The 22,842-nt window shown below is 34.4% G+C and overlaps 4 protein-coding genes across 6 annotated transcripts; 3 read left to right on the plus strand and 1 right to left on the minus strand.

Moving 5' to 3' along the window:
• The first annotated feature begins 15 nt into the window (after window positions 1-15).
• On the plus strand, window positions 16-4,700 carry LOC136776000 (uncharacterized). 2 transcript variants are annotated; one of them, XM_066731282.1, is made up of 5 exons: window positions 16-2,567; window positions 2,656-3,011; window positions 3,090-3,361; window positions 3,438-3,669; window positions 3,747-4,700. In XM_066731282.1, exons 2-5 carry the CDS (start codon window positions 2,723-2,725, stop codon window positions 3,917-3,919), a joined length of 966 nt encoding a protein of 321 aa, XP_066587379.1. In that variant the 5' UTR covers window positions 16-2,567; window positions 2,656-2,722; the 3' UTR covers window positions 3,920-4,700. The 2 variants fall into 2 exon arrangements, with proteins under 2 accessions (XP_066587379.1, XP_066587378.1); XM_066731281.1 differs by having other exon boundaries at window positions 16-2,558.
• Window positions 4,641-7,716, minus strand: LOC136775990 (FGGY carbohydrate kinase domain-containing protein). 2 transcript variants are annotated; one of them, XM_066731257.1, is made up of 10 exons: window positions 7,274-7,716; window positions 6,678-6,952; window positions 6,502-6,613; window positions 6,207-6,444; window positions 6,020-6,147; window positions 5,763-5,945; window positions 5,341-5,699; window positions 5,213-5,287; window positions 4,858-5,135; window positions 4,641-4,780 (listed from the first exon to the last, which is right to left on the minus strand). In XM_066731257.1, exons 2-10 carry the CDS (start codon window positions 6,903-6,905, stop codon window positions 4,690-4,692), a joined length of 1,692 nt encoding a protein of 563 aa, XP_066587354.1. In that variant the 5' UTR covers window positions 6,906-6,952; window positions 7,274-7,716; the 3' UTR covers window positions 4,641-4,689. The 2 variants fall into 2 exon arrangements, with proteins under 2 accessions (XP_066587354.1, XP_066587355.1); XM_066731258.1 differs by lacking the exon at window positions 4,641-4,780 and having other exon boundaries at window positions 4,944-5,135; window positions 5,206-5,287.
• Window position 7,717: 1 nt separating this feature from the next.
• Pop5 (POP5 ribonuclease P/MRP subunit) lies at window positions 7,718-8,399 on the plus strand. The gene is made up of 4 exons (XM_066730868.1): window positions 7,718-7,737; window positions 7,798-7,943; window positions 8,037-8,206; window positions 8,283-8,399. The coding sequence occupies exons 1-4, from the start codon at window positions 7,718-7,720 to the stop codon at window positions 8,397-8,399; spliced, it is 453 nt and encodes a 150-aa protein (XP_066586965.1).
• A 5-nt stretch (window positions 8,400-8,404) lies between these two features.
• Window positions 8,405-21,635, plus strand: corn (cornetto). Its single transcript, XM_066731254.1, has 12 exons — window positions 8,405-8,552; window positions 8,632-8,944; window positions 16,030-16,383; window positions 16,456-17,731; window positions 17,812-17,927; window positions 18,009-18,149; window positions 18,219-18,316; window positions 18,387-18,570; window positions 18,656-18,875; window positions 18,974-19,227; window positions 19,293-19,504; window positions 19,625-21,635. Exons 3-12 carry the CDS (start codon window positions 16,045-16,047, stop codon window positions 19,809-19,811), a joined length of 3,027 nt encoding a protein of 1,008 aa, XP_066587351.1. The 5' UTR covers window positions 8,405-8,552; window positions 8,632-8,944; window positions 16,030-16,044; the 3' UTR covers window positions 19,812-21,635.
• The last annotated feature ends 1,207 nt before the right edge of the window (window positions 21,636-22,842 follow it).

Genomic DNA, 22,842 nt, shown 5'->3' on the forward strand with positions numbered 1-22,842 from the left:
CCGGGGTGCCCCCTGTAATTTTAATTCTACATCCAGAAACTGAAAAGCATCGAGCAAAAGCAACACAAATGAATATAAATCCTAAAGACAACTGGAAGAATTTTTTTAACAGCAAATATTCGTTGGTCTCGAAATACTGGGGATTATTAAAAATGGCGGGGCACCCCAACATATGGACTATATATATTCAGCACCGAAAGCAGCGCGAGTGCCACAGACTTTTCTGGACTGACTGCCTGCCGCGTCTATCATTGGAATTTCACTGCCGATATTCCTAATTATATTATGATTAAGAGGCTGCGGTATCTAAGCCATGCTGCAGCTATTGTAGTCTTTAGCTTACAATTAGCTTACGTTTATAGTTAATATTGAAGCCTATATTGCATATTATAGGACCTCATGAATCTTAGATTTTAAGATTTCAATCTTGAATGATTAGCGGGTTGGAGAGGGGGAGGGAGGAGGAACAGGGACAGGTCTGGATTTGTGTAAATGTCTGATTTTACGTTCACCATGCCTGCCAAACTGTCCGTTCGTCTGCCAGTTGCCACTATTCACAGAACGAGAAGAAAAACAAATACAAAAAACAAATAAAAACAACAGCTATAATGGTAATGTCGTATCGTAAAAATTTGTCCACGTTATTGTCGGCTCTGCAGGGTGTGGTGTGACTGATGAGGAAATCCTTTCCGACAGATACAATTTTGTCAAAATCTTTGGTGTAGAAACGCAGAACACGGTATAAGAGGATGAGAGTATAGTTTCTTTCACAGAAAATCTCAGTTTAACTGCTTTCGCTATGTTTAGTTTTACATGGTGCAATTGTAGGGAAAACCACTGTTCTAATGCCCTAGAATTCAAACAGTTTAACTGAATCGCTCAGACTCACTCGTATAAACGAAAAACTGCTAAACTTTCGGAACTTTTCTGGGAAGCGTATTATTTTAGATCTTTTCCACGAAGTTTGAGGTTTTGACAAGATGGCGGCTAACTGTCGCGGAGGATTCCTCGAGAATCATCGTGAATTCACTGGACTGCGCCTTCTTATGCACGCACTAATAGGTTGAAAAAGATATAACAATTGCTCATTATTTTTTAATATCGATCTCATTTGTAAATAATTCTTAGAATCATCGTCGTCTCGGAGGGAAAATTCTCCGCGTCCTCCCTTCGGCCCCGGTGCACCTGCGAGATAATTTCCTTTCGGGGAAGAAAAAACTAAAAAACTTAACGCTTTGTATTTTAAAAGAACTTTATCCTTTTTTTGTTTCCTTTAATGTGCTCTTTTTAACATATCACATCTTTTTTTTACTCAAATTTTGTGCGGAGGCTGATTTGTCTTCTCCTCGAGGTGAACAAAAAAATTGTGTTTTCACTTAATTCTCAATTATTTTTGTTAAAATATTCCATTGCTATCCTCGAATAAGTGTGTGCGATTATTTTTTTTTGTAGAATTATGTAGAAAATTAGATGAGTATTTGTTAGATCTTATATATACATATAGCACTCGTCGGTGTATTGTATTACATATTTTACTGTGTGGTTTGAAAAATTTGGTTGATAACAAAAAATCTCACGCTTTGAACAAAAAATAAAAATATAACGAGGGTACCAATGGAGTTTGGATATTTCAAATCTTTTAAGCAAACAAAAATAAATTGTACTGGAAGAAAAGAAAATGCTAGAGGCATACATATGAAAGTGCAGTGTACTTGAGTGTATGTAATAAAAAAGGTGGATGGGTGAATAAATGACGGAGTGAATGTGCCGGCCTAATCCTTACATTATCTCTGAAAGAGTACTTTTTATATTAATGTACCCTTTATCGCACCGATTTTCCCCAAAACACGTTATAAATATTCACAGTGAGACATACATAAGAACACATTGATACACCTATTCTGTAGTTTCAGCCTCCATAAAACATCCACCAATTACCACAGTGACATAAAAAAGGAAGAAAAAATTGACAGTTTTGCTTTGTAAAACATGTTCGTAATAAAAATTACAAAATATTTAATCAAAAATTATTTTATTCTTTTTTATTATTTTTAAGATTCTACGTAATAATTATAAATAAGATACCCCTATTCAATTGAATAAATTTTGTTTAAAAAATTGAGAGAACTTCCTCTGATACTTGATTATATTTTTTCCACTAAAAATTGTGTTGATTATTCGATTAGAATTTTACCAAATATCAATATATTACATGCATTTATTGTCAATTCGAAAGGGATGAAGGAATTTTTGTTTAAAGAGAAAATCAATAAATCTTTTTTGAGACTTGGTGACTCACCCTTTTGATTGGGTATTATTAATCCCCGTTTTCTTATTTGCTCCTATTCATTCAGTTTACGTTTACAATATGGAGTAGCCACGGAGCTTGTAGCATTCTCCTTATCTTTATTTTTACTTTTTTTTATGTTATTCAAAAGAACCTTGCAGTAAGTTAATAAATTAAAGCTGCAAGGAGATACTGTTTTATTTTTAAAAGTATAGAAATAAATATACTGAAGAATGAAAGATAAGAAAAGTAAAAGGGAAGAAACGTCAATGTAAGTTAGGTTAGATTGGCAAGGATTTACACTTGTTGCGCATATATATGGTTCTTATGGAAGTTTATTCTGTTATATTTTTGTTTTTGGATGACAGAAAACATCAGGAGAAACAGGAGAGATTTGGAGATCAAGGAGGATATTTCGATGTCGTCGTTAAACCAATGTTACAGCAAGGACATGAAGGGGAATTGTGTTCCTGGTTGAAAGAAATGAGTTTAATACGTACAAATTCAAATTGTCCTCATGATGATTGTACTGGCAGAACTTTAACTTGGAATCCTGCTAGAATAGTGGACAAATATATCTGGCTCTGCCCTGGTTGCTCCAGAAAACAGCCTATTAGGGATGGCTCTTTTTTTTTCTCAATCAAATGTGATCTGAAGATGTGCCTTCAATCAATTCTAGGATGGTGTCAATCAATGCCAATTGATAATACAGCTTCTGCTTTAGGTAATAATTTACTCCACTTGCACAAAAGAAATTTTTTTACTAAGAGTAATTTATTTTAAATTGATTATTCATTAACAGATGTCAAGAAACATGTTGTCAAAAAAATTTATAATAGATGTGATGAAATTGCTGAATCATATGTATACAGGCATCCAGAGGATTGGGTTTTGGGAAAGCAGGGTGCAATATTAATTGTAGATGAATTTCCTGGTGGTTATATAGCTAAAAATTTATCAAATAATACAACTAACAAGAAGAGAAATAATAATTGCCATACAATAATTTGTATTGTAGAAGCTAATACTTTTCCACCCAAAACATGGTTTACTATAGTTCAGGCAGCTACAGAAGTAATTAAATAAAACAAATAAATATTAAGTAATTCACACACACACAGCAGAAATTTTAAATGATTTTTATTTCTAGCTTACAAAAGAAGAAAGAGCACAGTTTCGTATTAACAGCAATAATATAGGTGAAAAAGTATTAAAGGAAATAATAAATCACATTCAACCTGGCAGCTACATTGTTGCTAATAATCAAGCTCGTTATTGTAATTATGACAATCTTTCTACTTTAAGACAATATAAAGTGTTCAGTGTTGAGCAGTTACAAAGATTCGATCCTCCAGGAACCACCAAACTTATCAATAACCTTGGTATGATTTCTTGAATATTGTTGTTAAAGATACTCTTTAAATTTAAATTTACTTTATAGTTAAAATTATATTTTCAGCAACAATTTGGCATTCCAGTGCTAATTTGTGTAGTGCAGTCCAGGAAACAAATTTTGTTCAGGGACAAAAAATTATCTCTAATAATTTATGGCGTCAAAGGTTTGGTACCTCTCCTTCCATAGCTTTTGAACATATACTAAATCATATTGCAGAGTATTATAAATTTAGCTGATCTGTTAATGTTTGTATATACAGATACTCTATGAAGTACTATATTTTAATTTAGTACTCAAGGTGATCTATATATTTTATGATTGTTTAATTCATTAATGCACAAAGAATTAAGACTTTATATGACGCACACTATGAGTCTTCCACAATGTGTTAGAATATTTTATACAGATTAGCTTAAACATTTATAAGATATGTTGCTAGTTTTTTGTTAGAGTTATATTAGTATATAGCAGTTAAAATTTATGTTTGTTTACAATTCCTTTTTCCTTCTTCCATGATATTTTAAAGACTGATCAGGTATTGAATTTTATTAGTTCAATAGAAAAAGTGCAAGGATATTACCAAATTGTTATAAATACTCGTAATACTTTTTGTACATTTTTCTACTGATATTAAGTAAAAGAAAATATTGTGGCCTTCACTAAGAATAAAACAATGCTATAAGTGCAATCTTTGAATGTTATAAGAAAATTTAATGTTGAAGGAATGATGTAATTAATGGAGAAGTAAATCAAAATTGGAGTTCCTTTTTAATAAAACTAGTATTTTTATATTAAAAATTATTCCAAAAAAATTACCAAAGTTAAACCACGTATTTTAATAGCTAATACAAAAATGCTACTGGCATGATATTCGGACATATGAACATATACTATTTTAAAATTACTAAAATGGCCAAGGCCACATATTTGTACTATTCATTATTTTTAAGAAATTCACACATTTTTATCGTACATAATTGGAATGTATCAAACTGCAATAAATATATTATATATTTTTCTTATTGTTCATAATTTTCCGGTATTCTTTTTGGTCCTGCAACATTTTCTTAAATACGTGATACTTCCTCAAATGATATCTGAAAATTATTTTTTAAAAAAATAGTTAAAATAATTACTCTTAAATACTCTAAGATATTATTATATTTTTACTTACTGATAACATTCACTCTTTGGCTTTATAATGGTAGCAGTCCCTCCCATAGCGTTTATGGCCTCCCCCATTGTTTTAAAAGCTCTAGCTGCATAGGCACCTAGTATTGATGCTCCGATTAATACAGATTCTTTCTCGATGGGACAGAGCACAGGCAATTGCAGCACATCTGCTTGAATTTGTAAAAATAACGGATTTTGACTCAATCCGCCACAAACTAACACGGATTTAATTTTATGTTCGGCTGCGGACATTGTCTCCAAAATATGTTTTGTCCCATACTGTTAAAAAATTATAACTTTTTTCAAATTCACCATTACTATTTTAATCTGATTTAATTTTAGAGCTTACACTCTACCGTTAAGGCCTGCACTGTTGCTAAATATAGCATTGCTAAGTTTTCTTCATCTAGTGCCAATGAAAGACCAGAAATCTGAAATTAGCCACATTAGATACTACTACTTTTTAAAATTTCTTTTACATTACCATTCCTTGGAGAGTAGAATCGGCAATTGGTGAACGATTACCATGAAAATCCGGCCACACATGAATATCTTTTGTTAAATATGAAATGTTTCCCAAATTTTTTTTTTCCGCCATAGATTGTAATAATTCAGATAAATATTGCTGAATATGTTTGTTACCACTAAGACTTTTTAAAATTTCTGGAGTTGCAGGATGAGTATTAATTACATGATCTAATAATTTTCCTGTAGCGCTTTGTCCCCCCTCGTTAAGCCACAAGCCAGGAATCATAGCACTATAATATGGACCCCAGACTCCATTAATAAATATTTCATTTTCGCTTACTACCATATGACAGGTAGAAGTTCCACATATCAGAGCTAAAACCGTATTATTTTACATAATTTGTTAATAAATTTTATACTTTATTTTTTTTTTGGTACCTAATTTGCTGGTGAAATCATCCGAAATTCCAAGAGCCGAGCAACCAATCATTCCTAGACCACCAGCATGTGCATCTATAAGTGAAGTGCCAACTGCAGTTCCTTTCAAAAGCCCTAATTCTGCTGCAGCTTGCCCAGATAATCCTGAGCCAACTGGATCTCCAGGTGCCCTTACATCATTCCCTTTGAATAAATATGTCAGTACTAAATTATCTCTGTTCTATTAGAATAACAAAAAATAGATCAAAGAATGATACCTATTTTTCTCCAGTTATCAACCTTAAGCTCCTGCAAATTAATTTGATTCATATAATCTTCGCTCCAACCTTTTTTCCCATGAGGACTGGCTATATAGTTCCATTTACAAACTAATGAACACAATGAGCTGTAAGAAAGATAACATTATAGATATTTTATTAGAAAAACAATATTTTTGCACCTTACCGAGATTCAAACCCTGTAGCCTTCCATGTTAAAAAATCTGGCAAGTCAAACAATAAGCCCACTCTACTCCAAGATTGAGGTAGATTTTTTTTCAACCAAAGTAACTTTGGACATTGCATTTCCAATGAGATTTTTCCTCCAACATATCTAAGTACATCATGGGATAAGTTGTTTATAAAATCTGCTTCACTCTTGGCTCTATGGTCCATCCATAATATTATATTTTGCTTATCATCTCCTAAAAAAGTTTTCTCATGAATTGACTAACTATTGATATAAAATTAGTTAATTATACCTGTAGGGCTGACAGTGACTGGACATCCTGATTCATCTAATGCAACTAAAGAGCAAGTAGCATCGAATCCAATTCCTTTAATGTTTTCCGTAGGAGTACCAGCAACAACTGACTAAACATTATAAATGTCGAAAACTGAGAATATTCATAATATTACTCTTACTTTTAAAATTTACCTTAACAACAAGACACACAGCACTCCAAACATTATCAGAAGACTGTTCGTAAAAATTTGGCGCTGGATGATATATTTCCAAAGGGCAGGTAGCAATCTTTATTATTTTCCCTTTGGTAGATACTAAAGCTGCTCTAACACTTCCAGTTCCACAATCAACACCCACGAAGTAATCCATTCCTCTTATATACAAATATTTCAATATATACAAACAAGGTAAATCTTTCATAGATAGGATTTAACTGAATATACTGTATTAAGTTAAATCATTATAAACTGTAAGTAAGAAAGAATTCATATCAGTAGAATATGTCAAGCCACAATCGCAATGCTTATTTCCTAATATCATGTGACCCTCAGATAACATTTTTTTTTTAGCATACCAATAAATATAAAACCGATTAATAATCATATCTTCTAGAAAGAGAGCAGAACAAAAATGAGCTTTTCTTATAAAATGGTAGTGTTTAATTTAAAAAAATAACATCTTTTAGTTATATAATATATACCTTTTTAAAACAATTTGCAATATTAGTCTTTCAAATAAAGTACAATATATAGTTAAATATTATTAAAATATAAGAAATTTAAATTTACCAGAATTCTGCTGAAAGATTTGTATGATTATCTGAATGTATCATTTCTGATAGTTTAATTTACAAAGAATACTGTATTTTCCATATTGCAAGCACATGGGATACCATCGTATTTAATGCATGCAAGTGTGATGCGTATTATAGCCACATGTGTCGTCAGCTGGTTCAACCTAACCAAACCTAGGCTCGGTATACAGTGATATTTAATACAACAAGGCAAACAAATACGTGTATCAGTCATGTGTAAAACATTGTTATCTAGCAAACCATTGTCATTTATATACTGATTTAATGGAGTTTGGTAGGGACAGAATATTTTTCCTGTGTTTTTAATGAAACTACCAGAAAAGTAGATTAGGAAAAATTTAAGTGTTTTCATTTTGGCTCTTATTTACCTACTGAATAGAAAAATTTAACTTATATCAATAGGTTTATAACCTGTAGAATGGTTAGGTTTAAAAACAGGTAAGTATTGTTGATTTTTTCATTCATGCTTTTTATACTGTAATTTTTAATAATTTACAGATATATTACAGTGGAAATAGAACCTGTGTTTGATAAGGAAAAGCCATTGGTGCTTAAATCTCATACTTTACAAAATGCAATTCAATCAAAAGTACAACAAATGTATGGAGACTTTGGAGTAGCAGCTATAAGGCCAGGATTTGCTGGTATTTTTTAAAATTAGCATTATTTTATGATTACATCTACTTACAAATAAATCATAAGCAAATTCTATATTGTATTCATATTTTGTTTTATAGCAAAATATTGTAACATGCACACAAAAATTGCACTGATAAAAATAAGGCATGGACCGCATAAATTTTTGGTAAATTGTATTCCAAATATAACAGATGTAGGAGGACATGCTGCATCAATAAAAATGATTTATGTAGGGGCAACTATGAAGCATTGCTTTGCCTTTATTAGAGTGAGTATAATATATGGATATAATCATGCTCCCACTCATTGAGATCACTAAGTATCTATTAAATAATATTTTACAGAAATACCAACAGTGTAAATTAGAAAAAGTATGGTCTACTTTAACTAGCGAAGTAGATAGAAAAAAGATGGAAAAAGCACTGATGACTCTTACACCATGCATGAAAGACTTTAAATAGGATCAAAAAATTTATTTAATAAAGATTTGTTTAATTAAGTGGGCTAAATTGAACTAGTGTCCTAAATCCAGTCTCACACAAAAAAAAAATTGTTTAATTTTAATTCAGCTCTTTTGGAGGTTTAAACAATTCTTACACCTACAATTTTTAAACGTAAATAATTTTATTATTCTTGTTATTGTGAATTATTTATTAAGGTAAAAATTTATTTGGGGGATTCTAATAATTTTAGGAAAGTTGTTTCGTTTTCAAATTCCATAACACAGTTATCCATCGATTTCGCAATCCGGAAGCTCCGGTAGAAGCCGCAGGATGTTGAAGGCAGGGGTCGTTGCTGAAGTTTGCCTGAATTTGATCACTAGCTGTCGCTGGGTGTATTGCTAAATGCTGGTTGGATTGGGTCTATCTGGACTCTGGTTGGGTACTTGGGTTGATGCTTTCATTAAATGGTAGAACACGAAAGAAGGAAGGAAGGAGCGTTATTTTGGTGCGCGGATAAGTGAGTTTTCCTGTGATGAAGACGATCAAGTGAAGCTTCTGATTCGGTGAGTGAATTTTCTCTCGTCGATTTCTTATTCTTCATTAACGGAGGTATCCATCTCACAACCGGAAAAGGAATAGTTCTTTGCTCTTCTCTACCCTACATATCTCTTGCATTTCAAGCAATTGAAAATTTCACCCAAAAGTAAATTCTGCAAATCAAATTGCCACTCGTCAGAAACCTAATCATTGTCCTTTTATAGATTTTGTATTACTCGCTAAACGTAAACTGACCTATCCGATTTTTCATGAATACCTTACCTGAATTTATAGGTTATCGATTCTGTTTTCCACGATATGAGAAACGATATTAATTTACTTGGGAATACATTATTATCCTCGTACTTTGTGTGGTTTCAACGTAAACAAAAATATAAAATAATGTAAAATCTGAAATTCAAATTATGATCGAATTCCTATAGATCTTGCATTTGCCTAAATTGAGAATCTAACCTGATTCGCTTGGTGAAACAATATTTCATTTGCGATCTGTTTAATACGAGAGGATGAAATTACGAATATAGAAAATAACTAAAATTATATTTCTTTATAGTCTCTAAATTTCATTTCGCTTAACCCATCAAATGAAATTTGACTCGATTGAAGGGATAATGCTCTTTTCGTATTTTTTTTTGTTTACAAAAACAATATAGTAAAATATTAAAAGTGGCTGGTAATTTTTCTCGGCAAGCAGTTGCTTAAAATCAGTTTGACGCAAAATATTCTTTAATCGAATGTTCGCAGTGTATCCTTAGAAATGAAAAATTGCACAAAGACATTTTTTGGCGAAAGAACAATTTGGAAGAAAAATGGAGATAAAGAGAGAAAGAGATGGAACGAATCCTTCGGGATTTATTCGTGCGCCGCGTGTGTTCAGTATCCCTCCGGAAACGCGTGGGGTGAACAGATAATGCCCGAGTTTCCAAGAAAAAAATAGCATTAATTAAGACCTGCCATTCTCAGCAATCTTTTATGCTACGTGAATTAATCCATAAAAATGATTGGATTTTACTGTAAAAATCCGCGATCTATTAGGAGAGAAAACAACCTGCAATTTAGAAGAAAACTGGATTTCGATCGAATGATCCATTTTACTAACAGGAATGACAAAGAGAATTATTTTCAATTGTGAATCGATGTTTGTGAATATATCAAAGTATATAGTAACTGGGATAATGGGTCTGATCGATGGAAAACTCGAAAGTCGGTGAAAATGCTACGATTGAATGGAAACGGCAAAGATCGGCATTCCAACATTGTTAACAACGCGAGATATCGTGCGGAACTGGTTAATTGTCGAATAAGTATCCCCGTAAGGTGAGCAAGTTTCACTAATTATTTCCCAACTTATATGCATATTTTCCTTTCACACTTTCTGCCCGATATATTAAACTCCCGCGATGGATGGACCTCATTTCGACAACAAAAGATGCAGATCAAACGAGCATGCGCAGAATCTCCATTTCTATCCAGTGAATTCTAACCTTTAGGCGAAATCTGGCGAAAATAACTAGTTAAAAATGTGATGGAATAATGTAGGTATAGTTTCTGTAACCTTTTTTAGTGTCAATTCCAGTGAAGAATAACAGTCTGCTTTATTTTTCATAAGAAATGTTTATTCTGTGTGTAACACTTAATATAGTAAAGTTTTGCGAAAAGTGCGGGAGACGATAAAACGGATATAAAGACTACCGGAAGTGTAAGAAATATATCGAATAAAAAGCGTAATCATGGAGAGGTGGAAAATAGAGGGGGAAATGGTGGAAGGGGAAAATTAGATGAAAATCTTGTGGGGTAAAATACGAGGGGGCCGCTGATTTTAGCGAGTCGGTAAATATATCCTAACGCTCCTATATTTCAGTTACAGGTCGGGGGGAGTGCTAAAGCTTGCATTCTATAGAGGCCATTTACCGTCTTCGTTTTCGTCCTCCTCTACCACACAAAAATAATTAGCAACGCGTGCCTCGCCACACGGAATTCAACCTCTACGATGTTCGAATTCCAATTTTCCTACTTGGAAAATACAATTTCCCTCCTACCTAAACGTACAAAAATTATAACATGTTTATGTAATATTAATTCGTCATTTTCATTTGTACCTATTTATTTTGCTAACAAGTTTTTTGATTGAGAGAAAAGGGGTGATTTTAACGATTGATAAATGGAGGAAGTTTCGTGGGAGCTCGACGAAAATTATTCAACTAACTTAATTTGCATGCTGCCTGGTACCTTACGTAATTTGCATTGACACCGTTGAACTTTTTGCAAGGGGTTTTCATTGGAAAGAAATCGCGTGGGCTTGTCCCGATTTCTGGAGGTCCGTTTTTAGCAATCATGAGTCACTTGCCTGATGGTTTTCTTATTCAGCTGCTTCATTGTTGAGCCCTTGTGAAAAATAATTGCTTTGCTGAAGAAAAAACCTCGTCCATCATATGCCATCCAATGGCAATGAGTCAGTTCAATTATCTAATCAAACAAAGGACCAATGATTTTACGTTTTCAAGAAGATTTTATTTGTCATAATTTAGCATAGGATTGCACAATATTAATAAAAGAAGTTTAAAGTTAGGTTATGTATTATACAATACTGCCCTCTGGATAAATAGACCTGATTTCACAAGAGACTACAGAGTCCCCTAAGATAAATAAACCACAGTCACTGATTCTCCGAACAGATGAATTCCTCAAAGCGTCGAAAAGAAAGAAACACAAAATTAATGTTGACAGTGGTTATCGTTGTTAGCCCCACTAGTAAGCGTTGCGCGGCTTGGTCCAATAAAACATTTTTTTGTCATCGTAAACTTAAATATTTTCTTGATTAGCCTCAATTTTTCTCCCTGAACTGTTTTTAGCATTCCTTTAAAAAACTATTCAGCCTTCCACTACAGATTGCTCCAACTGGTGACAACTAGAGCAAGATTGAAGTTGTGTCGGCTATAGTTCTCATTATATTCTTTTTAGTTTCAATGATGACCATTGTAATATAACAATTGTTCTTCATTCCTCTAATAGTCACATTTCGCACGTCATTTTTCTCATTTCCTCTAAACTTTTTCAGGATCTTACTTTTCCGTTTCGGTAAGTCCTGCAATCGTTATTCCTTGTTTCAAAATGAATGTTTCCTATTTTATACAATTCCATCTATCGTGGGTGGTCTCCATAGAGACTTTGCCACCCTGGTCGATGTACTTAACATTCTTCAGGAATGAAACAAGTTCCAAAGTCACTCTACCATCACTTTCCTCATATTAGATTCTTCCAACGTTATTTTTTCACATACCCCAACACTCGCCACCGAATACGTGAAGAATTTTACTGTTTTTCTCTTTCTTTCTCTTGATCCTTCAACCATTGCCGGAAACATCCAAAAACTCTGGTTCAGTCCCATGTTAACCGAAAAACTCACCACCGCTTGGTTATTCATTCCAGACTTTTATCAGATTTCCTATGGCAGCCTCAGCTCTCCACCCTAATTCTTTGTAATTTCCAAACTCCCGCGTATTATTTTAAGGTCAGCGAGAGTGTCGCTCTACTCGTTCAAGGTTATCGATCTTTGAATAACTTTTCTTCGCTTTGTCCAAGGTCATTGTCCGTGAACGATGACGCAACGTAGATTTCCTGATACAACGGATGCTCGTGGATAAGATTGTCGCATCTGGTCGACACACGCCCGCAGGAAGTTGCGGCAGTGTGGTGGATTTTGATAAGTTGTGTTTGGGGTGGGGTATGTACGGTCTGGTTGCAGACTTCACATTACTATGCGCTGTTTTGTTAAGCGGCGAAAGCTGGAAATAGCAATTGTTGAAGAAGTGGACAATAAGAGGGGGGAGGGGGTAGTCGTTGAGTGGTTGGATGCTGTTGAAAAATGGGGGAAGTCGCAGTTCGTCGTCGTTGGCGAGTTTCGTGGAACGATAAACGCGGGAAGTTGCGATTGTTGAAGAATCGAATGTTGATACGTGAGTAGTCGTTGAGAGGTTAGGTGCTGAAAAATGGTAAGGAGAGTCGCAATTCTTGGTCGACGCCAAGTTTTATGGAACGCTGTGCGACGAACGCGGGAAGTACTATCGATTTTTTGAGAAATTGTAAGTATATACGTCGAGGAAATAGATTTTGCATTGTACAATGTAGTGGTAGCTTCCCCGCTACTATACGCTGAGTTTCATAGAACGACAGACGCGAGAAATTACGATTGTTGAGAGGTTAGTCATTGAGGGGGTGAACATTGAGGATTAAGAGAAGGGGACATCGATATACCAACTGGTGATAGCTAGGGTCTGGACACAATTGAAAGTAGTATGATATTAAATATATTGAATCAAGCAATTTATAACATCTCATTGATGAAAAGTTTGCAGAAAAAAACCTTAGACCAATGAGAAATCAAGATTTGTTTAGTTTAATATTTAATATCTTATTTTTTTCAATTTTGTCCAGGCTCAACGGCTCCCAATCTACTTCTGTGAAGCAGACTGTATGGCAACGCGTCTATTTCAACTGCAAAGCAATCAAAACACGGTTCTTCACCGTCGACAACTCGTCGTTGGCCTTTCGCACTTTTCTCCTCCCCACTACACAGCCTTTCTTAAAATATATGCTATATATACAAGAAACTCTCGCTCCAATCTCCCCCATACGTTCTCCATAAATCATACCATTCTGTTGTCAAAAAATTTACAAAATCATTTCGTTATTAATTTTTGTTATTCATTACTTATAGTTTCTACATGGCATTTATAATTAAAGATATGTCTCGTAACTATATATTACAGCACAAAACACGTCTCAACGGTATGGCATTGTTTGAAGTCCGCTTCAAACATATAGCAGTTTCGTTTTGAGCTGCTCTTTTTAGAAAGATAGTAAATTTTTGGAAAAATTGAGAAAGAAGTGGTTTTGTAAAACCAATTATTTAGAAAAAGGAAATTTCTTTTGGAAAATCTGACTATTTTACTAGAAAGAACAGGTCACAATATCAGCACTAAAGTATTGTTATACATTTTAAATCGATATTCAGATGACACCATATCTTTCACAGTAGTTTTTGCTTTATTATGTCAGTGTGGAGGACCTTGTTAAATGGGAATGATCAGTTCACACATTGGAGAGGTTTCACTACTCCTACATATCATCGAAAAAATCGTAAGCTTTCAGGTTAGGTTTTCTAAAAGGAGAAAAATTCGACTAAACGGCCTTTTATCTTTTTAGATCAGGAATCACATTAACCAAGCAGATCCATTAACATGTTTCTCGGTGCTCCTCTTCAGACGCGATCCTCGTGTTTACATCACGACCGTTCTCACCCGCGGGATATAAACTGTAAACACTCGTAGCGCGTGCGCAGTTCAGTCAAGCCAAAATTGGCGCTTTTGTGGCCAAACACAATCACTGCAATCACATGTCTCATGTAGATGTGCGTTTGTGTTGCGTGTATCCATCCCCTCCAGTAGGCTTTTTGGCTGTAAAAGCGCTAATTCTGGAATCACAGAACACACACGTAAAAATATAGAATATCGTGTTTATGGTTATGCTTGAACAGCGCGCCAAAAGGAGGGGAGCCACCATCGAATTTATCGCATTCTCAATCGAATTGAGCAGCTTGAAAATCATCAGTGACGTCATATTCTTATCGTATTTCGATCGAAAGCCTCTACGAGGAAAATTTGCTTTCACCTTCGATGACGCAACAACTTCTCGTTTCGCAATTCCGTTGCTAAATTTGCATCGATCTTTCTCCAGAAGATTAAAGCTCCTATGAGTCTGGTCGATGCGTTGACTAGTCGTTCGATGCAAGAATTCGAATATGGAAGATTCAAAGTATCGATTAACGCAATTTTATAAAATTGGATTTTTTAACGTAGTGATTAGTATTTGCCAGCATAGATCTCATTATTATTGCTTAAGTACTGATCTTTCAACTTTTTTCTAGATGATTGGAGCTACAAGATTTACAATGCTAAGACCAGTCGTTCGATTAAAAAGATGGAATATGAAAGATAAAAAAGTATCAATTATTGGAATTTTGTAAAATTGATTTTGCTGATGTTGTGATTAACGTTGTTAAAGTATCCATTTTTACATTTGCTCCGAACGATTAAAAAGATTAAAGCGTCGTATGATGTAAGAAATCGAGTAGAGGTAATTGGGTACTCAATTATTGGAATACTTTAATTGTACTCACTGATTGCTTCATTATCTATCATTACTAAACCACTGACTTTTAATTTTTTTTAGGCGATCGAAGCTCCAAGTTTAATATACGCTTCAACGAGTTGTTATTCAATGCAAAAAATTGAATATGCAAGATTTGAAGTATCATTTATTAAAATTTTGTAAGATTGGATTTTTTCTTGTTGTGATTATAACGTTGCTAAAGCAACGATTTCTAAATTTTTTCTAGACGATTAAAGTTTAGGGCGTATTTTGATGCAAAAAATGCAATAGAGGAAATTGGGTGTATCAATTATTGGAATTTCGTAATTGGATTGGCTTTTCATGTGTTTATCGGAAAAGTTATAGAAGTCCACGTTTACCTCTTTATTTCTAATCAGTCACCTGTAACGTTAAATCGTTGAATTGCCGTTTCCTGATTAAACACATCGCAAACCGATAATGGACAATATTTGTCGCGTCTGGTCAAACCGGACATTGCTGCTAGTAATCAGATTTTGTCCCTCTGTTATTGATGATAAATTGACATGGAAATTGCTTCATGTGCATTCTGTCCAATCCCAATAGCCTCCACGATATACCCTCGAAATTTAATATTCTCCTCCTTACCAATCTCCTTAATTGCTTAATTTTCCAGAAAACGCCCGATTTGCTGTTTACTTTTCTTCCTCCTACTTTATTTCATTCTATTCTATCTTATTGGTTTTTTAACAAATAATTTGATTCAAGTAAAGTTTAGTTTGAATAAAATATTTACTTGATTTTAATAAATAGTTGATTTTATAAAAATGATTTAAATTAAATCAAATTTGATTTATTTAGATATTTAATTGACCAAATTTAAAAGAAGATTTACCTGAATCAAATAATTCTTTTGCTATGGTGAATAAGAATAGATTTTTTAATTATAAATTTTTTGCAGGATGCTGGAGAAAAAATGAACGGATTGGAAAGAGTAGACAGCTTGAAAATGGAGAACGGAAGTCCAGAGGAAATAAAAGAGGTACTGCAGAGCGTGGCACGTCAGGATTCAGGAGTTCCAGAAGATCTGGCGAGTCCAGAGAATCCTGCGAACACGACCGATGAGGATCCTAATAACACCACGAACAGTGACTGCAATATAACAGTGATTCACATCACTGAGTTCGAGAAGTATAAAAACGAGCAGCTTGGTATCATTGCTGAAACTAAAAAGGACAATTATAGCAATGATAATAAGGATAGCAAGGATGGCAGTGATAGTGGAGTTGAAGGATGCAACACGGAAGCTCTCACAGTGATTAATCTTTACGTTTAAATTTAATAATTTTTTTAAAAGCTTATTCTGATGGGCAATTGAATGTTTCAGGCAAGAAGTCGAGATAGCATAGATTATGGTAGCAGTTGTGGTGGTTTGGACGAGGCATCATGCGACTCGAGCTTGGTCAGTTGTTGCTCCGTATACGAGGATCCTTGCGCAACTCCTCCCGAGGAAATGACCTCGAAAGCTACACCAGAAAATGTACAAGAAGCTTCTGGTACGATCAACAACGTTGGCGGAGGCCCCAGCGAAGCAGGTAGCGAAAGTTCATCCCTGGCAGGTAGTGTTTCAGCCCGTGAGAATTTCTCAACTCCTGCAAAAAGAGCATCCAATTGTTCCACGTCATCGATTAACAAGAAAAAAACGTCCACTTCGACCACAGTTCCTTGTACACCTCGCTCAAGGCTTCGTACAGCCACTCCGCGCAATATTTTCGGTAAAACCGTCAGCCAAACTCAAATTCATACTCCTAGCGCCAGTCAAAATCAGTCCCAAAGTCAGGGGGTGATGCAAAAAAGTCTAAATACACGGTTAAGACAGAGGGACAAGTCTGTGGATAGCAAAAACGTAATGACCAGTTCAATAGGGCCAATTTCAAGGCCAAGACAGAGTTTATTGACAGCAGAGATCACGAAGGATCTGGCTCAGAGGTCAACGCGGACGAAACCTTGCACGGGGGTTGTGAAAAAAACGCTGGTTACTCCTAAAATTTCGTCTCAGGCTAGTAAACTTGAAACTACTCCTGCCAAGAACACAGAAAGTAAAATTATAGATGCCTACGCCACACTACCTAGAAGGAATCGAAGCAAGGTTGCGGTAAAGGTCAATGAGAAAATAGAAAGAACCGGAAGTCGTCCGGTTAGTAGGGATACCAGTTTGAATAGAATGGTGGATAGCAAGAAAACTATCAAGGATAATACTCACAAAAATTTACCACCCTTTCCGAGGCACAAACATCCGGAAAAGACGAAAATTTATCATGAAGTTACCATTCAAACTGGGCTGACCGGAAGTGATATTGACAAAGCTCTTTCAGGTTGTCTCAGAGCTGTAATTGGTCCCGATGTTGTTGAACATTTGCAGAAAGAGACTCAGACGGAAAGAACCTGGGAGGATTTGCATAATATGAAGGCGAACCTAAAGAGGTTGGGCGAGGAGAATTCTGGACGAAAATTGGAGAACGAGAGACTAAGAATCGAACTTGAGGAGGTCAAAAAACTTCTTAAAGAGGAGCAGGCTGACCATGCATTTGCTAGGCAGGAGCTAGACAGGAATGCTCAAAGAGTTCTTGCTATGCTTGGCACACCACAATCTGAACATGCAGGTATTGTTTATTGATCTTTTTATTTTCTTACAATTGATGTAACTGAATTCGTGACATTATATTTTATTTACCTTTTTCAGAGGGTAGTGATAGTTTCCTCGAATTGGAAACACAGATACAGTCTTCTGGGCAAGTCGTGGCTGATCAGCAGCATGAAATTGCTGATTTGCAATCTTTGTGTAGGTGCCTAAGCAGGGTAAGTAGAAATTTCTCAAAAGCTTATTGATACAAAACGTGAAGACAATTAATGTTTAATTATCTTTTAATTCTGGGGTAGGATCTAGAAAAAAGTTTAGCTGCCCAGAAAACTTTGCTACAGCAACAACAAGAAATGGAGGTGGAAGCCGCCGAGATGCAGGATTTTCTTCAACAAGAGAAAGCCACTTTATCCGACGCACTGAAGGAAGCTGAAACAGAGGTGCTTGAATAATCTTTATTTAATAGAAGTCACAGAATGTGCAGTTTACAATAATTGTTTTTTTTGTAGATAAGAAAATTAGAGGAAGCTTTATCACAGAACGAACAGGAACTAGAGAGGAAAACAGAAGAATGCAAACATTTGGTTAGGATTAGTGAACAACGAAGGTACGGTTCTTCAACTGAATCAATGGAACTACAAATTAATAAGCCACTTCATTTTAATTCTTAATTGCAGGCAAGAAAATTTGTCTTTGAATTTAAAATTGAATGCCGTTGAAAGAAGATGTAGGGAACTTTTGTTGACTCAAGGAGCAGCTGTGTCCGGTGCAGCTGTCGCACTTTCAGGACTTGGAACGAGATTGGAAGCATTGGTTGATCAATTAATAGTTTCTTATAATATTTCTGCGAAAGACCTCGAGGTATTATCCTTTTTTATTTTTTAATTGTCATTTTTATTATAACCAATGATCATGAAATAGGAATAGTGATAACTATATTTTTCAGGATGTGATTTACCACAACGAGGCCTATAGCAGGAGTAACAGTAGCATTGATTCTAGTCCTGTTAGCTCGAAACACAGCTTGAAAGAGTGCACAGCTAGTCCGAAAACGGGATCTTTCGTTTCAGCTGTGATCGGAGCTATTAGGAATGCAGCTACGCATCCATTTGCTTCTAAAACAACTGACAACAAATCCATAGAGTCTACAAAATTAAATTCCAAGGGTAAATATTATATTCAAATATTGTGCTAAATTTCTCCAATTTTAAATTTCATATATTTTAGCATACTTACAATTTCATTATAACAATATTTTCTTTAGCTGAGTTAAGTACCGAATCCTCATCGGACATTCTGGACTTTGAAACGGAGCCATGTCTGATGATGGAGAGCGTACTGGAAGATGTTCCTATTACCGATACTTATTCTCATAACATGGTATCCAGCTGTGACTCGCTTCGACGAGCCATGAGCTTCCCAGAAACGACAGACGAAAGCATTATAAGAAAAACGAGGATTGGTGACGAATGCACTAGTCTCACGAATCTGACACAAGCCATTTTGCATCGACGAAAAGTAATCCGCAAAAAAATGAATTTAATAATATGAGAAATAAATTTTAATGGTGATAATTTTTTAAGGTAGAAGATGAGGAGGACGAGGATTGCGAATCAGTAAGCGAATCTGATGCAGGAACGAGTGAAAATCGATTACCCGTTAACGATTATTGTCCAGCAGTGAGTCTGGTGGATCAAGTGATTGACGTCGATAATCTTGTAACGAAACTTTTAAAAGTTCTCCGTATAATCCAGTTGGATAACGATATGTGTATTCAAGAACTAAAGGAAGATAAGTAAGTATGATTTGGGTCTTGTTCATATTTAAGCAACAAGCATGTAAAGAACTAAAGAACCTTTACAATGTGTACCTTAAAATAATTTAACCATAGTAACCTCGATGCTATCTGCCGCAGGTCTACTCTAGAGTCAAAATTGGATGCAGCTTTGCAGGAAATAACCGAATTAAAAAAATTGACTGATGGATTTAGGCAATCCGAAGAGATGATGAGTAACTCCGATCGAAGGCAAAGCGTCATGGAAAATTGTCGTCTTTTGATCAAGGAAGTAATAGTTGATGATATCGCTAATAAATTTCTCTGAAAGAGTCTGTGACTTCACTAATTAAATTGGTGATCGACTTTTAAACAAAAATTTAAAATGCAACTACAAATTTTGTTGCTTAGTATTTAAAATTCATCTTTCATTATTTATTTTTCTTAGCGAATACTATCATTTAGAATCGATTCCTAATCACTTAGCCTTATAGTAAAATTAGCTTTCGAATTACGTTTAATATTTATGTGTGCTGCGGTTCGTATTGCAGTGTCATCAAAACGATTGGCTTTAATGATTGTTGTCAATTATTTAGACATCATTTTCGACAATGTCAAAACTAAAGCGTAAATTAATTATTGACTGTTTCTTTTACCACCGATTTCGTTGTTAATTTAAAATTCATTATTCTTGACATAATCATTAATATTAACGACTCCATTCTGTACATAGTGATAGAGCGTTTAAGATAATCATTAGAATCAAAAAAGTCGTTTCTTCAAGAATAATTATAATTTGAACGAATTTTTGTAAATGACTAGACGCGATTTCGTAGAAACTTTCTGTCCCCACAAACTATCTATGGGTGACACGGATTGGGCATTTCCGTCATTTTAACGAAAATCCCATAAATTATCTTCTCAGCTATAAAATAAGCAGGAAAATACCAGTGTTTGATTCTAGTTAATTTTTAATTATTGTACATTTATAGATGTGAACTGATGAAATAGGGAACTACGCTTATCTGAGAAGGTCACGGTTTCATTATTAATATAGTATTTTTAATTATACAAATAGTGATTTGAGTCGTTGAGGATGATTAAAATAATTTAAGCAGAGTCTATCGATATTTAGCTTTACATTTATTTCAAGTTTTAAGAATACATTGTTATACTACGCGATCGTAAGCTTGAATATTGTGTAGAAACTCCCACGTGACTGAAGCTTCGCTATTGTAATGCATTTATCTTACCTATTTTTTGTATAAAAACAATAATGATGGAAGATAGAAGTAGATGTGCTTCTTTGAATGAAAGATGACAGGGTATATTAGTTTTATGACTTCTGCCTACACGATGCTCTCGTATTGTTAGTGAATGAATATAAATATATATATTATTATATATAGATGTATTAATAAAACATCTAGTTTCTCGCTAATGTCATAGGATAGTTGGTGTTAAGAGTCCTTTGCCTCGCGTCTTTCCATTCATGTAATTGAGTTTATACATTTAAAATTTAATGAGAATTCGCTTATGAAACTTGAATGATATAGTTCTCAAACAAAATCGTTAAATTTCGGCTTGCATGGATTATTATTAAAGTTTGATAGACTTATTCTTCCCTATTCTTAAAATAACAACTTTGTAAGGCCTGAATTTCGTCGCAACGAAATCTTCCAGTTCTTCAGCTGCTAACACAGTTGAAAATGAAATGAAAAGTTCAGTCAAATTTGTACAAATCTTTTAAAATATGATTTTATGCAGCATTTATATATTTAGCAAACGATCTTTATTTTGCCACATAAAGAAGTTGCATATTTTTTTTTACTAGCAAAAGAATTCTGCATAATAAACGTGTATATATACAGATACCGATATTTTTAATCGATTTTTGTATAAAATCATAATGTAATATTAGAGTGAACATCTATGAATGTATTTTTATCCTAATGAATAAAGTGAATATTGCACATAAATACTGTATTTTCGTATCGCTTATTTCGTGTATATATGAAAAGCACAGTACAGATTAGAATATTTTATTCAATGATTTCTCATATGACGAATCAGAGGGGCTAAGAGATTCGTCAAGCGAAAGTTGAGCCTGAAAATAGAAAATAATTAGTGGCTAGAATTGACAAAGGAATAGACAAAGAAACTGAATGAATGTAACAATTAAAGTTAAACAGGAAATTATAATCGAATATACCTGTTGGGCGTTTTTGATTTGATTTCTCCAGCTTCTGGTCGTGGCTTTTCCACCAATGCTCCTGGCTTCTCCTGATTTAAGGTCAAATTTGAAATGAGAGAATTATCAATACCAGCAAGAAGAAGACTCTCGACTGGTGCTACCATCAGGACCAAACCATCAACTTGAATTCTGTAATTCTCTGTGCCATTTTGGCGCTGATCGTAATGATCTATCAACGAGTTTAATTCAGGCTTTTGCTCCATCGGAAGTCCATAATTGATGGACGGAAGAACCAGCAGAAGACTCAGAATCACTGTCACTTCCCAGCTTTTCATTTTCACCTTTCAAGAATGAAGCAACATTTTTAAAATTGGTTAAAAAGTGTGCAAATTGGAATTTAATTTTAAGAACTTGATAGAAGCGATGAATTATTTACTTTTTCTATTTGTAGTTTCCAGTTGATTGTTTACTTGACAAAAATTATTATTCGCGGCAGCGTCTAGGTTGTTCAAGTGATGAGTGAGTTATGTTAGTCTGGCTTCTGGTGCCAATTCCACATCCCTACTCTTCAGCATCTTCCATGCAAGCACATACCTAAGAAGGAAACCTGTATTCGTGGGTTCAAGAACCTGCATCCGACGTTTTTCAGATATTAAAATCCGTTCGACCATAACTGCTCAGTATAATAAATCAGATAAAATCATTCTGTTTTGCCATACACCAGATAGAATACTAGATGACTACCCTTTCATTTTTCTTAAAAAGATAGATTATAATGTAAGAAATTGATGTTAAACTGAAGCCATTTCACATGATGCTGACTTCTTTCTTTATATCGAAACTTTGGTTCCTTTAATTATTGATATATGTACAATAAATACTTAATTATCGTATCAACCCTGATAACAATTGCTAAGTCCTTTCTACTCTTTTGGGAATGTATTATTTAAATAAATAAAGCTTAATTTGAATTACAATTTATTATAATTAAAAATGTAAGACATAGCAACTTATACTACGCGCCTAAATATGTCTCAACAGTGCTCTTTATCTAGCGTAAGTGATGTGAGAGGTAAGAAAGGTCTAGAAGCGACGTTTGGTTGAGCGGGAGTTGTATGTGTATCTAATGGCATCTAGAAAACGTTAATGATCAGTGATTTTTTAA

The sequence above is a fragment of the Prorops nasuta genome, unplaced genomic scaffold, assembly GCF_024137725.1.
Source record: "Prorops nasuta isolate Cenicafe-Biocafe unplaced genomic scaffold, Cenicafe_Pnas_1.2 PNAS00008, whole genome shotgun sequence".
NCBI classification, from domain to species: domain Eukaryota; kingdom Metazoa; phylum Arthropoda; class Insecta; order Hymenoptera; family Bethylidae; genus Prorops; species Prorops nasuta.